Genomic DNA, 15175 nt, shown 5'->3' with positions numbered 1-15175 from the left:
TGCGCTTCCTGGAAGTCCAAACAGGCATTGACACTCCCTCCTCTGGCCTTTGTCTCTTTTCCAGGCATTAGGAGGCCACCTGATCTCTTTTGTCTCCAATACCTTCAGTTGGCACCTTGCAGGAGAGCAGCCCAGGCCATCATTTGCCCGGAGACAGGGTTTCGGCCATTACTCTGTGCAGATGCATCACACTGGCCCTCTAGGGCTCTACAACAATCATACCCCCGTATCCCACCATCTACATCCTTGAGAAATGCAAAGGGAAACTGAGGCACCCACACAGTATTCAGAGAAAACTTAAGAACATTCCCACTTTGTAACACTGTATACGACTATTATATACTTTAAAGGTGTAAAATAATGAATTATTGTGCTAAACACAATGAAACACAATGGGGGAGCCTCCTCTCTCGGAGCAGACTGTCTCCAGGGCAAGAAGCTTACACCTTCCTGGGTCTGACCTCAGAGCATTCAGCCATGAGGACACATTTTTAGCCTCATAACTATATACATGAAATTACAACCTATAACATCACTATCACAACAACACTCCTGAGCCTTCCGAAGACACCCGACATGAACAAACTTCGCTTTGGATAGCACAAAATTATTTCACAAGGATGAAGAAGGTGGTGCAGGGTGTTTCCCCGAGATACAGAGTGTCAGACACCCCCTCACCTCACCCCATGGGAGTAACTAGGAGCCAAATCTGGCTCCCAAGTCTGATGAAGCAGATGGGAACTATCCCTGGTTCAATGCCCTGCCCCCCACAGGCTGCGAGGATCGTGGGGATGGGATGTGGATTTATTTCAGCTCATTCAAACGCTAACAGGGCCCATCTGTGGGCTCTAGATCCCCTCGGGAACCGAAATGTTCCCTGTCAGTGCAGCCATGGGGAGAACCTCCCAGATCCGCCCCCAACAGCTCCCTCCCCTGCACTCACAACCCCCCATATCCAAGCCCTGGGGAACAGTGGGTCTTGTGCGACTCCCGCCAGTCACAGACTCTATTTCCAACCCTGGGGTGGGGGGCAGAGCTGCAGGGGGCCCACGGCTCAGGCTCCCTAGCTGGCCTCAGGTGGGGTGAGGGAGAGGCAGGTGATCTCTCATGCATCCGGATCCTGAGCTATTTCTGAGTGAACCCCCTGCCCCCGAGCCCCATGGGCAGCAGTGCCAACCCTGGTAGGGGACAGACTCCTGGAGAGGCCGAATGACGGATGGACTGAATGGGGAGGGGAGAGGCCAAGGGCTGTCTCCCTTATTTAAATCCTGTCTCTTGTGGAAAGCAGGGCATGAATACCCCAAACCCACCATCTGGGCGCGCCCCAGCAGGGTAGTGGCGCTCGGGGGAAGCGTCACCATCCGTTGTGAGGGTCGGTACCCCGGGCATGTAGTTCGTTCTGTGTAAAGCTGGACACCCGAACCCGCAGGTGGTGGACGGTGCGTGATGGGACCGTGGCTGAATTTGGTCCATCTCCAGTGTCGGCCGGGAAGATGGAGGGAGCTACACCTGCGAATAATCACTCCATAACGGATCATAGTCGCTGGTCATATCTGAAGCGACCCCGTCAAGATCATTGTAGCAGATGAGGGGCCCAGCTCAGCACCCCGGCTCCCAGACCCCACCCAGCCAGACCCTCTGGGGGTCTCTGAACTTGTGGAACACTCAGAGCCAGGCTCTGCCCTGATCCCTGGTGCCAGCAGAGGGGACACCTGGCCGGGGGAGTGGAGGACAGAGTCACTGGAGGGTCCTCACCCAGGGGAAGCTGCAGAGCAGGGGGGCCTTTCCCAGACAACATCAGTTAGGGGGCCATGGGCAGAGCTGAAGGTTATAAACCTCAGTGTATAGTAAGACTTGCCACAGTCTCCTACAAGTCTGTGGTGGTGCTGTGCACAGAACCCAGCAGTCCTGGCCCCCATCCCCTCTGCTCTTCCCACTAGACCCCACTCCCCTCCCAGAGCCGGGGACAGAACCCAGGATTCCTGGCTTCCAGCCCTCCCAGCAGAGAAGCCAGGGAGTGAATGGACCTAGGCAACTTGGCTTGGCCTGGACACGCTCTGTGACTCCTGCTGTTAGCCCAGGCTGAGCGCCCACAAATCAGACACCCACAGTTAGTGGAGACCTCTGAAAATACTGGTGTCAATAGCTCTGGATCCCTTGTATTGGGGGAGCACAGAATCATAGAATATCAGCGTTTGAAGGGACCTCAGGAGGTTCTAGACCAACCCCCTGCTCAAAGCAGCACCAATCTCCAACTAAATCATCCCAACCAGGGCTTTGTCAAACACTGACCTTGAAAACCTCTAAGGAAGGAGATTCCACCTCCTTCCTAGGGAACCCAGTCCAGTGCTTCACCACCTTCCTAGTGAAATAGTGTTTCCAAATATCTACCCAAGACCTCCCCCACTGCAACTTGAGACCATTGCTCCTTGTTCTGTCATCTGCCCCCACTGAGAACAGCTGAGCTCCATCCTCTTTGGAACCCCCCTTCAGAGAGTTGAAGGCTGCTATCAAATCCAACCCTCATTCTTCTCTTCTGCAGACTAAAAACTCCAGTTCCTCAGCCTCGCCTCGTAAGTCATGTGCCCCAGCCCCCTGATCATTTCGTTGCCATCCGCTGGACTCTTTCCAATTTGTCCACATCCCTTCTGTAGTGGGGGACCAAAACTGGATGCAGTACTCCAGATGTGGCCTTATCAATGCAGAATAGAGGGGAATAATCACTTCCCTCGATCTGCTGGCAATGGTCCTACTAATGCAGCCCAATTTGCCGTTGGCCTTCTTGGCAACAAGGGCACACTGCTGACTCATATCCAGCTTTTCATCCACTGTAACCCCCGGGGCCTTTTCTGCAGGACTGCTGCTTAGCCACTCAGTTGCTAGTCTGTAGCAGTTCATGGGATTCTTCCATCCTAAGTGCAGGACTCTGCACTTGTCCTTGTTGAACCTCATCAGGTTTCTTTTGGCCCAATCCTCTAATTTGTCTAGGTCACTCTAGACCCTATCCCTACCCTCCAGTGTATCTACCACTCCCCATCTTAGTGTCTTCTTCAAACTTGCTGATGGTGCAATTCATCCCATCATCCAGATCATTAATAAAGATGTGGAACAGAACTGGCCCCAGGACCGACCCTTGGGGCACTCTGCTTGATACCGGCTGCCAACTAGACATCGAGCCATTGATCACTACCCATTGAGCCCGATGATCTAGCCAGCTTTCTATCCACTTTATAGTCCGTTCATCCAATCCATTCCTCTTTAACTTGCTGTCAAGAATACTGTGGGAAGCCGTATCAAAAGCTTTGCTAAAGTCAAGATATATCACATCCACCGCTTTCCCCTCATCCACAGAGCCCGTTATCTGCTCATAAAGTCAATCAGTTTGGTCAGGCATGACTTGCCCTTGGTGAATCCATGTTGACTTTTCTTGATCACGGTCCTCTCCTCCAAGTGCTTCAAAATGGATTCCTTGAGGACCTGCTCCATGATTTGTCAGAACCCCCACCCCTGCCATGATCAGGGCCCTGTTGTGCCAGGCACGGCACAAACACAGAGTGAAGAGATAGTTCCTGCCCCTGGGAGCTCACTAAGGAAAGTGAATCTGTCTGAGCTTCAGTTTCCTCCTGTGTAGAATGGGGATAATGACACCTCCTTGCCTCCCAGGGGGCTGGGAGGGTGATTTCCTTCCTGTGTGGGCTCAGGCCCTGTGGTGCTGGGCGCCAGAGACCAACCTGTGAGTCGCTCTATGTCCAGGGCAGGCCGGACTCAGGGAATGAGGCAGGGGCCACACACGGGCATATGAGGATCCCAAGAACTAAGGAGCAGTGGCTCGGTGTCTGTGGGACTGGGAGCCGAGCTCACAGGGCCGGGATTCTGGGTCAGGGGACTCTGGGCTCTGGGAGAGAATCTCAGCCCAGGGACCCCTGGATCTGTCTGTGACTTGGGCCAGCCAGGGAGGCCAGGGCTGGGTGGGTGCCCGGGTCTGGCTCTCACAGCCTGTCTCCTGTGCACAGATCCCAGCTTACCCAGACCCTCCATCTCTCTGAGCCTCATTTGGCTCAATGCCCTAAGGGCAAACGCCACCATCCGGTGTCAGGGGCAGCGCCGGGACGTGAGGTTCTTCCTGCACAAGGCTGGAGACCTGAACCAGCAGCGACACACGGACCCTGCTGGGGCCGGGGCCGAGTTCCGCATCCCCAGCGTGGGCCGGCGGCATGGAGGGAGCTACAGCTGCAGCTACCGGCCCCGGTCAGAGCCCTTCGTCTCGTCATACGTCAGCAGCTCTGTGGAGCTGGTGGTAGCAGGTGAGAGGCCTGGCTTGGTATCCCCTCTCCCAGTCCACACTCACCCGGGTCATCGGGGGATCTCTGCACCGATGGGACACTCACAGCCAGGCTCTGCCCTGAGCCCTGGCCACAGCAGAGGAGATATCACTGGAGGGTTCCCAGCTAGGGGGAGCAGCAGCAGCTGGAGATTTGGGGCTGAGGGGGGATTCCTGCCGCCTGGGGCAACTGCAGGGAAGGGGGCTTTTCCCAGGGGGATGCTCCCCTGGGTTGCTCCTGTTCTAGGGACCCATAGAGGAGCTGGGGCCTGGGGGGGAAATCGCTGATTCACTGTTTCAGCCCCTCTCCCCACTCTGACAGACGCTGATTCTATTCCCGCAGGCGGAACCGACTCGATTCACCCTGGAGTGTCGCCGGCTCCCACATGCCCGGGCAGCGCGGGTCCAGGTACCGGGGGCCAGGTGGCGTGGGGGGGTGGAATCTGCCATTGAACCAGCGGTGGAAACAGGTCATGGTGCCTAGGGGCTGGGGCTGGTTGTGGGGGATGAGGGCAGAGAATCCAGAAGGGTGGGGCCCAGACATCAGGGAGAGGGCAGCCCCTGCCCCTCACTCATCACCAGACCCCCAGCTCCCCCGATGCCCTGCCCTCCAGGTCGCGGCCTGGAATTTGCTGGGAGATCCCAGGGGAAGGACAGGATCTGGGGGGCTGGGCTGTGAAATTGGGAGGTGCCAGAGTCCTGAGGCAACCCCCCCACCCCTCACCCCTCTTGGGCCACATGACATCCCCCTGGCAATTAGAGTGAGCGTTATCCAGAATTCCCTCGGCTCTTCCTTCCTCTTCCCCTCACTGTGGTCTCAGGGGACCCCCTGACCCTCCCCGCAATAGATGTTTTGCTGCCTCTGTCTGCGCCCTGGTCCCCAGAGCCCTTGGCACCGCCTGAGTGTGGGGGGACAGTGGGTAACGTACCAGCCTCCCCCTGTGTGCACTGCCTGATTGTGTTTGTCAGCAGCCGAGATACCCTTGGGATGGGCTCACTGCACAGCGGACAGGCTGGGGAAGAGGCACCTGTGGGGGTGGACAGAGGGATCCTATGGGAACGGGGAGCTGGGGTGGTTCCCTGTTCTCGGGGCTGGGATCCTGAGGCTCTGATTGTCCCCATCCCCTGGCCAGTCCTGGGGTGCTGGGTGTCTTGGGGGGCAGTTCATCCACCTGGGAACCCCCTTCACTAGAGAAGCTGAGGCTCAGCCCCCAGGACAGCAGGACGTGGCCTCCCCTGAGTGGGGCTGGTCCTGGGGTGGCCCAGAGTCGCAGCCCCCGGGAGACCCCCAGAGGGGGGCTGGGTTGGACTTGCCAGATGGGGGTCGGGGCTGGGGGCTCTGCTCCCAGGGCAGAGCCAGCTGCTGATCTCCCCATCCAAGCCACCCAGTGACTTTTCCCTTCCCCTGCAGCAGGCCCCCCCCCGGAGCGCCTGGATTTCACCAAGGCCAACATCGCCTGCCTGGTGCTGGGCGCCGTGGTCCTGCTGGTCCTGGGACTGATCCTGGTTGAGGCCTATTACAGCTGCCTAAGAGAGACAAGCTAGGTGAGGTGACCCCCCCCCCATTCTGTGCCTCTTGCTCCCCGCTGGGGCTGGGTCAAGGGTGACATGGGCCCCCCTAACCCACCATCTCTCTGCACCCCTAGGAGCCTGGATGGGGCCATGCACGGAAGAGAATCTCCCTGGGGGATCAGCCACTTCCCCTTGGAGGCTGACACACCAGCACAAAGCCCCCTGCCCCCAAACACCCCTGCGCAGAATCCCCCGCTCCCCAAATAGCTCCCAACCTGACAGCAACACCCCACGAGCACCCATACCAGCTAGAGGAACCGCCCCTGGGCTGGGCACATTGGGCTCCCCACGGAGCAGCCCCTGGAGGGCGGCAGGGTCCCACTCACTGGCCCAGCCGGGCTGGTCTCTGCCTGGGGCTGTCAGTGGGGAGTGGGGCCATGGTGGCCTCCCTAGGGGCCCCAGATGGACCTAACTAAAGAGGGCCCTGCTGTCTGTGCCTGCAAGACCTGCCTTGGACTGTGTTCCCGTCGTCCAAATAAACCTTCTGCTTTACTGGCTGGCTGAGAGTCATGGTGAATCGCAGGGAGTCGGGGGTGCAGGCCCTTGTGTCCCCCCCACACCCCGTGACAGAAGGTGAGTGAGAAGTTCAGACAGCATCTCGAGAACATGGACGAATGAACGTTGGGGGGAAAGTTGGGGAGACAGAAAGATGGGATTAGTCCAACCTGACCGGCCACCAGACAGACCCCACGGGCCAGGCTGGGGCCGGGCTGGGACACGGGAGAACTGGGGGAGCAGAAATCTGTGACCCACAATTGTGGTGTTGGAAACGAGGCCTCATTGATGGACAAAATATTGTAGGGACGGGCTGTGCTGCCCACCACCCTTTGGGGGCCTTAAAGAAAGAGACTCGCTTGACTGTCGCGGCTGCAACCCCCCCGTCTCCTAGGCCCCCCAGGCCATCCACGCCCTGCTTCGTGGAGACGTCCTGAGCACAGCGGTCGGAGAGAGGGACCCTGACACCATCGCCCCTCCCCCAGCTGAACCCCCAAGTTGGGAGGAAACGGGGTTGGACTTTAACAGCAGCTGCAGTGATGCTGGCTCCTCTGCCCCCCCAGGACAGTCGCTAGCATCTCCGGGGCCAGCGGGGAGACGCCCAAACCTGGGCGATTTTCCAGCTAGAGACTCGCTCCAGCAAACGGGGCCAGGGCTGGAACAAACCCCTTGTTTCACACGGCGCCTGCCACTGCTCCCCCGGTTCCTGCTCTGCTGGGTCTGCAACAGCCGGTTCCAGGGGTCAAGGGGGGGTTTGCCGTGGAGCTGAGCAGGCTGCAGGCTCTGGACCCTGCCCCTGGCCCATGTTTAACCCTGTTCAGTGTGGGGCAGGGGCTGGGGCGTGTTTGCACCTTGGGCCTTTTATTGTGTCTCCATGAACACAACAGAGCCCAGAGTGATTTAGCTGCCGCAGCTTCTGACCCCCATCCCTGCCTGGTGTTTGGGGGAAGCTGGCTGCGGGGAGCTGGGAGTTTGAGGGAAGTAGGTTGGGGGTGTTGGGATGGGGGCTGAGGGCAGCAGGGCTGGGATGGGGGACAGGAATTTGAAGGCAGACATGCTCCTGCCAAAGGTCAGAGCCGGGGCGGGGGGGGGTACAGGATTGTTGGGGGGTTTGAGGGGATAGGAGGCAGATGGTGACCCCAAGGAGGGCGCTGGGATTTCCACCCTTCAGTAGCTTCTCCTCCTAGTCCTGCCCCCTCAGTCCTGGGTCCCCCACTTTCTTTCCCCTCAGTCTCCTGCCCCCCACAGCACCCCATACCCCCCTCTGACCCACATTCCCTAAGGGAGGTTGAGGGGTATGAGGCATAGGACAGAGGTGGGCAAACCTTTTGGCCCGAGAGCCACATCTGGGTATGGAATGCTCACAAAATTGGGGGCCAGGGTGGTGCTCTGGGCTGGGATGCAGGAGAAGGTCAGGTAGTAATTCCCTCAAGCAGCAGCATGTCCCCCCACTGGCTCCTATAAATATGTATGGAGATGTACCTATTTCATGGAGTGGGAAGGGACCCCTGCCTTTACTACCAGTACTGATTTTGCCCCAGATCCCTAAGTGGCCCCCTCAGGGATTGAGCTCACAACCCTGGGTTTAGCAAGCCAATGCTCAAACCACACTGCGCTATCCCTCCTGTGTGGGGGGCTCTGTACTGCCCTGTACACAGGCCCACTCCTGCAGCTCCCATTGGCTGTGATGAGAGCCAGACTAAAACTTCTGAAGGGCCGGATGTGGCCCCCGGTCTGTAGTTTGTCCACGCCTGGAGTAGGGGATGGGGTGGGCAGAAGGGGGGAGGGGATGGGGAGCATGAGGGGCACAACGGGGGGTGAAGAGGCATGGGACAGGAGGCAGAATTGGGGGGATGAGGACCTGATGGAGGGGATGTGAGGGAACTACAGGCTGGAGGGAATGAATGGGGGAGGGTACACAGGCCATGAGGACATGAGACGGGGTGGGGATGTGAATGGGCGAGGGGACGCAGGCCGGGGGCAGAATAGGGGGGCCAAGCTGGGGCATCTGCCGGAGGTGGGGGTTCTCTTGAGTTTTGGCCCCATGTTCTTGTCTCCTCGCCTATCAGTCCCCCTTCCCCCGTGTCCCTTTCGCAGCATCCTGAGGTCGAAGAGGCAAACTCGGCTCAGCGGTCGTGGGAAGGGACACGGGACCTTTCTCCTCTAGGGGGCTGGCTCCGATCTGTGTCCTTTTCTCTAAACACCAGACTCCACCCCGCAACCAGAGACAAGGAGAGAACCCAGGAGTCCTGGTTCCCAGCCACCCCCGCCCCAATCACTAGCCCCCATTCCCCTCCCAGAGCCAGGGTGTATAACAGGGAAGGTGCCGGGCATCAGGTTCACGCAGAGTTTCACAGGCAGTAGCAGAAACAGGAAGCGAGCGCCGGCTCTGGGCAGACTTCCCCTTTCGCGGATTTATTCACTGCGCTTTTAACAACTCGGGATCTACATTTACCCCTCCCTCCGCTGCTCATGGGAGCTAGAAACCATAACGCCTCCCCGCCCCCTGTCCTGTCTCTGTACCACATACAGTGAGCTAAGAACGCATCTGCAGCAACAGTACAGGAGAAGTTTGGCCAGGCCCCTCCACCATCATGCTCCAGGGCAGGTCTACAGTGTATGTTTTATAGTAAGAATTAATGTCTTAAAATAAATGAATAAGACAGTGGATACTAGTATTAGCCATTTTCTTTTTATTCATCCCTTGTAAGTGACAGAGAGGATTTTGTCTGTGTCTCTGTTAATTAGATTAGAGGGATTTCGGAGGCCCAGGCCCCAATGTGGGGAAGGACAGTTGCAAAATTTAGTAAGGTCTAATTTGTGATGCCTTTCTTGTGCAGCATAAAACACTGCTATTTGCTACCTTTTGAAGGTCTCTGCAAAGAACTCTTTGTGTGAATGAGGAATGTGTGCATCAGGGAAAGATAAGGTGTGAAGGCCATTGTTGAAGCCACATGGCCAAGGGAGGAAGAGTGAAGAAACTGAAGAGACTCAGAGACACCAGAGAACCATCAATGCACATCCATGGTTGAGGAGAGGCAGACTGATGACCCTGAGGTGAAAGCTGGCACCCTTAAAACACAAGATAACTGATTAAATTGAAACCAGACAGGATGACCCTCTCGGAGGTGTTTTGGGCCATAGACTCATAGACTCTAGGACTGGAAGGGACCTCGAGAGGTCATCGAGTCCAGTCCCCTGCCCTCATGGCAGGACCAAATACTGTCTAGACCATCCCTAATAGACATTTATCTAACCTACTCTTAAATATCTCCAGAGATGGAGATTCCACAACTTCCCTAGGCAATCTATTCCAGTGTTTAACTACCCTGACAGTTAGGAACTTTTTCCTAATGTCCAACCTAATGTCCCTTGCTGCAGTTTAAGCCCATTGCTTCTTGTTCTGTCATTGGAGGCTAAGGTGAACAAGTTTTCTCCCTCCTCCTGATGACACCCTTTTAGATACCTGAAAACTGCTATCATGTCCCCTCTCAGTCTTCTCTTTTCCAAACTAAACAAACCCAATTCCTTCAGCCTTCCTTCATAGGTCATGTTCTCAAGACCTTTAATCATTCTTGTTGCTCTTTTCTGGACCCTCTCCAATTTCTCCATATCCTTCTTGAAATGCGGTGCCCAGAACTGGACACAATACTCCAGTTGAGGCCTAACCAGCGCAGAGTAAAGCGGAAGAATGACTTCTCGTGTCTTGTTTACAACACACCTGTTAATGCATCCCAGAATCACATTTGCTTTTTTTGCAACAGTATCACACTGTTGACTCATATTAAGCTTGTGGTCTACTATGACCCCTAGATCTCTTTCTGCCATACTCCTTCCTAGACAGTCTCTTCCCATTCTGTATGTGTGAAACTGATTGTTCCTTCCTAAGTGGAGCACTTTGCATTTATCTTTATTGAACTTCATCCTGTTTACCTCAAACCATTTCTCCAATTTGTCCAGATCATTTTGAATTTTGACCCATCAAAAGATAAGACCAATTAAGGAGTAACCGGTCACCAACTGAGACAGCAAAATTCATAGACTTCAACGGAGAAAAAGGACTATAAGAACAGGGTGCTTGGCCATAGGACTTTGGGTTCATCTTGCCACTACTCCAGGAGCATCGGATCATGACCGACAGAGCCCAGCTCCCCTCTGCAACCAATCTGGCTGGCCGCTAGATTGATCCAGACTCTGGACTGGTAACTATAAACATCAACTGGTGGGACCGTGTGCGTGTGTGGCTGAAAAGCATATGATGTATTCTCAATAAATGTGGTGTGTTGCCTTTTCCCCTATAAAAAGATCTCGTGTGCGCTATTTAAGCATAACATTTTAAGGGTAAGGCAGGGGTGGCCGACCTCTGGCTCTGGAGCCACCTGAATCTCTTCAGAAGTTAATATGCAGGTCCTTGTATAGGCAACGACTCTAGGGCTGGAGCTACAGGTGCCAACTTCCCAATGTGCTGGGTGGTGCTCACTGCTCAACCCCTGGCTCTGCCACAGGTCCTGCCCCCACTCCACTCCTTCCCGCCCCCTCCCCTGAGCCTGCCGTGCCCTTGCTCCTCCCCGCCCCCTAAGCCTCCTGCACACCAGGGAACAGCTGATCAGGAGGTGCGGGAGCGAGGGGGAGGGTGCTGATTGGCGCAGCTGCTGGTGGGCGAGAGGCACTGGGAGTGTGGTGGGGAGAGCTGATTGGGGGCAAAAGCTTATGCTGAAATAAATTTGTTAGTCTTTAAGGTGCCACAAGTACTGTTCTTTTTGCGGATACAGACTAACACGGCTGCTACTCTGAAACCTGATGTATTACTGTGGCTCTTTGGCAATGTACATTGGTAAATTCTGGCTCCTTCTCAGGCTCAGATTGTCCACCTCTGGGATAAGGTCTTGGTCTGCAGCCAGATTAAAAGAGCAACCGAGCAGCAGCCATTAGCTGAGAAGCAGGAAGTCACCTCCTCACATTCCATCAAAATGACATTAAAACAATCTCATATCAGGCTGCTAAGAAGGAGACCCCTGTCCTAATGGCCCCCACCATCACCAGATAGAGAAACAGAGCTTAAGATGGTCAAAGAAAACTTGGTTTGATAACATCTGGTCTGGCAAGAGGCCATTTCTCAGTGGTTGTAGCTGTGAAATCCTCGTTTCTTTACTGTTTTGTCATTATGGTCCCCACTTCCCCATTGTTTGTCTGTAGGGTCTCGGTCTGGTTCTTGAATTGTTTCTGGCTGTGACATAATTAATTTTGCCAGGCGTAAATGAATTAAGGTGGTGGGGTAGGATTGGTTAGAGAATTTTGTTACGCCATGTTAGGATTGGTTAGTAAAAATGGGTATAATGATTGGTTAAGATTTAGCTAAGCAGGGCTCGAATTTCACTATATAAACTGGGGGCCAAAAGGAAGCTTTTGGGGAACCAACTCCTGGACACGGCCTCAGAGATCAGAGCTGCCAGACCTCAATGCTCTGCCAGTGACACTGGGCAGAAACTGGAGTCCCCCAGATGGACCCGATCCTGAGTGGCCATCACGAAAAGTTCGTCTGTCTTATTGGGAGTGGCGAGCACTGGATATGTGGCGTCTGCTGTCTGGTTTTGGTGATGGTTAATAAATAGAGGTTAAGGATATTACTGTGGAAGGCTCTTTCACTGCTAAAAGGTCCTGGACACCTGCAGAAGCAGTATACGCCCAGAGCCCTACGGACTGGGGAAAGGGTGTGGGTACTTTAATTGACCAAATTAGTTACACCCTGAGCCCTATGAATTGTGTAAGGGCGCCTGGAGCCCTAGGAATTGGGAAAAAGCGGGGTGCCCTAATGTGTTCAGGTAACACCCCGTGTCCAGCCGGACACCTGGGGGGAGGGGGCGAACTCTGCATTGATGGACCACTCAGAGCCAGGCTCTGCCCTGAGCCCAGCAGAGGGGATGCCCGGCCGGGGAGGGGGGACGGAGTCACTGGGGGGTCCCAGCCAGGGGGGAGCAGCCTTCTACCCTGCACATGGTCTGACGCTGCCCTGGTCACTGCGATGTCGGGCGCCTGCCAGTCGAGCATTAAGCGATGTGGCCCCGTCTGTCACGGGCGGGTCGTTCTCTCTGGTCCTCTCCCCAGGGGAGGTCTGTGCCCTCCACGGAGGGTCTGGTCTGGGGCAGTTTGGATGATCTTGCACTTTGCACTATTAAATTTCATCCCATTTCTATTACTCCAGTTTTCAAGGTCGTCCAGATCTTCCTATATGATGCCTCGGTCTTCCTCCGTATTGGCAACACCTCCCAGCTTGGTGTCAGCCGCAAATTTTTTTAGCACGCGCCCAGTTTTTGTGCCAAGGTCAGTAATAAAAATGTGAAATAAGTCTGGTCCCGAGCTAAGTTCCCTGCAAGCTGCACAGCGACACAGCCACTCAGCAGCCTATTTAGCACCGCGACGGCGTTTGGGGAACACCCCTGGCTGCAGTGCAACCTGCCACAGCTGGGGAGGGGCCGCCCAATCCCAGCCCTGGCCCAGACGTGCCGGGGCTGGGGAAGAGGCACCTCTTTCCCCAGCCCAGGTGCTGCTGCCAGAAGAGAGAGCTGGGGGGAATCCTCTCTCCCCGCTGTAGCCCCAGAGCACCCGCAGCCAGAGCCCTCACCCCCCGTGTACGGGGAGACTTTGACAAACCAGTAAAGTGCCTCAAACCACTACGGCTTATTGTAAAAAGCAACCTAGTCAGCAAGCTGTAAAGTGGCCATGCGGCTTGACCAAGGCAGGAGGGGAGGGGGGTTTAGGGTGCCACAGAAAGGGCAGCTTGACCCCACGTCCTTCCTGATAAGAATTGTGTTGAAGTTGCTGATATGCCCCAGGAATGTCTATTGGGGTCTCAGGGCTGCAGACTCTGGAAAAACCCACACCTGGTTAATCAATAATCAGAAGGAACCTCTTGCTTGCCCCTTAGAACTGTTTGCTTGACAAGTTTTCTTTAAGGGATGTGTCGGTGTATTACTAATATATAAATAAGGGGGAAAAGCTTGAGATGGGGGGATTCTGGAGGACTGGTCTCTCCCTCTGGGTGCATCTTGTGTTCCCCACCGGCAGACAGGCTGCCACTGTGCCACTCAAGAGCTACACTCGGTTTTGGTAATTATCGAGGGTTGTGGGTGTTTTACTAATCTTGCTGCGGACGTGTGTAAGTGCGTGAGATGAAGTAAAGTTTAGTTTTAAGTGAAAGCACTCTTGTGTTGTCCTGTTTGTGGCAGCCATCTATCGGTCGGGCGGCACAGATAAGAAAAATACAAAAAAATTTATTTCTTCTAAGCTTACAGAAACGTTTTCATTTTAAGCATAACTGAAATGTACTAAGGTCATGGACTTGACCTGTGCCCCAATCAGCATTAAATCATGTTACAGCAGGTGGCAGCCTGAGCATGTTACCCCTGGTCCTTTAGTTCAAAAAGTCGCTTTTCTCACCTTTGTTCGCGTGAACTGAAGTGCAGCGTCCGAGAGGGAGCCAAAGACCGGCCACTGGCATTTTCAAGTGATAAAGCAGCCCCCGACGTCCGTCTTCCATTGGCCATTGGCGATCGCAGATATGTTTTAATGAGCCTGAGCTTTGAAAAGCTCCACTCACCACACACGACTGTGGCCAGCGGCGTGAGCAGAAGCCTCAGAGCTGCTCACACATTAGGAGAAGTGTCCTGCAGCTCTGCCTCACGCGTGTGGTGGAGAACTTGGAGTGGGGAGCGCGTCCCGTGTGGCAAAAGGTGACGGACGTTGTCCGATTCGACAGAGAGGTCTTTGTCATTGACGTCCGAACAGTCCCCATGCGTCAGCGCCCGATGAAGGTCCGTACAATGGCTCAGCCGTGTTTTCCTGTCCACCGGCAACTTATTAAAGTTGTACAACCCCCTTCTCCCCCTCCCTCCCCGCTGGGTCTTTTCATGGTGCTTCTTTCATTGGTCCGAACCTTTCTTCGATAGATGCTTGCGCAGGGTCAACAAGAGTTAAAAAAAATTCCCACTGGCATTTTTCTTCTGAAACATTTTACTTTAAACATTCGATTTTCCCTTTTGTTGCTAACAACAAAACCAGCACCCTGAGTCTGACGCCCCCCTCAAGCCCAGCACCCCAGGTGGTCGCCTACCCCTAACGCCAGCCCTGGTGCCAGTGCATCAGGTTCACGCAGAGTTTCACTGGCAGTAGCAGAGACAGCAAGCGAGCGCCGGCTCTGGCAGACTTCCCCTTTCACAGCTTTATCGGCTGTTCCTTTAACGACTCAGGATGTAAATGTATCCCTCCCTCCCCCTGTCACAGGGGCCAGAAACCGCAACCCTCCAACCCTCTCCCTGGTCCTGTCTCTGTCCCACACCACTGGGCTAAGAACAGCATCTGCAGCAACAGGACCTTAGAAGGAATTTGGCCAGGCCCCTCCACCCTCATGCTCCAGGGTGGGCACTGCACCCAGCCGGTCAGGAAGGAATGTCTGCTCTCCTCCATGGGAGAGGGTTTCTTCATGGGGGACACTGTGTGTGTGTGTGTGTGCGGGGGAGCCCTCCTCTGCTCTGAGCTGCAGCTCCAGGGCGGCTACACGGGCCTGTTGGAAAAGGTCAGGGCAGCCTGGGCACCTCTTGACACCTCCTGAGGTTCCCCCTGTTCCCAGCTGGTCCCTGGACTGGGCAGCTCCCATGTGGGGCTGGGAGGTGATGGGGGTGGAGGGGACCAGGCAGCTGCAGGAGGGATTATGGTTTGCTGGTCATTGCAGGGAGCTGGATTTGCCCTGACAATGGTAAACTTGGGCTGGAGATTGCTGAGAAACCATCT

General features: G+C 55.2%; 1 protein-coding gene across 1 annotated transcript in view; it reads left to right on the top strand.

Annotated features, from left to right (window-relative positions):
• The window catches only part of LOC115641675 (immunoglobulin superfamily member 1-like), a 95539-nt gene that overhangs the window by 18205 nt on the left and 62159 nt on the right, over nt 1-15175 (top strand). The window contains exon 4 of the mRNA XM_030545004.1: nt 4072-4304. Coding sequence (XP_030400864.1) covers nt 4072-4304 — 233 coding nt within the window. The remainder of the gene's footprint in view (nt 1-4071; nt 4305-15175) is intronic.

This window comes from Gopherus evgoodei, unplaced genomic scaffold (assembly GCF_007399415.2).
Source record: "Gopherus evgoodei ecotype Sinaloan lineage unplaced genomic scaffold, rGopEvg1_v1.p scaffold_35_arrow_ctg1, whole genome shotgun sequence".
Classification (NCBI taxonomy): Eukaryota; Metazoa; Chordata; order Testudines; family Testudinidae; genus Gopherus; species Gopherus evgoodei.
This window is presented reverse-complemented; position numbering and strand designations above follow the sequence as displayed.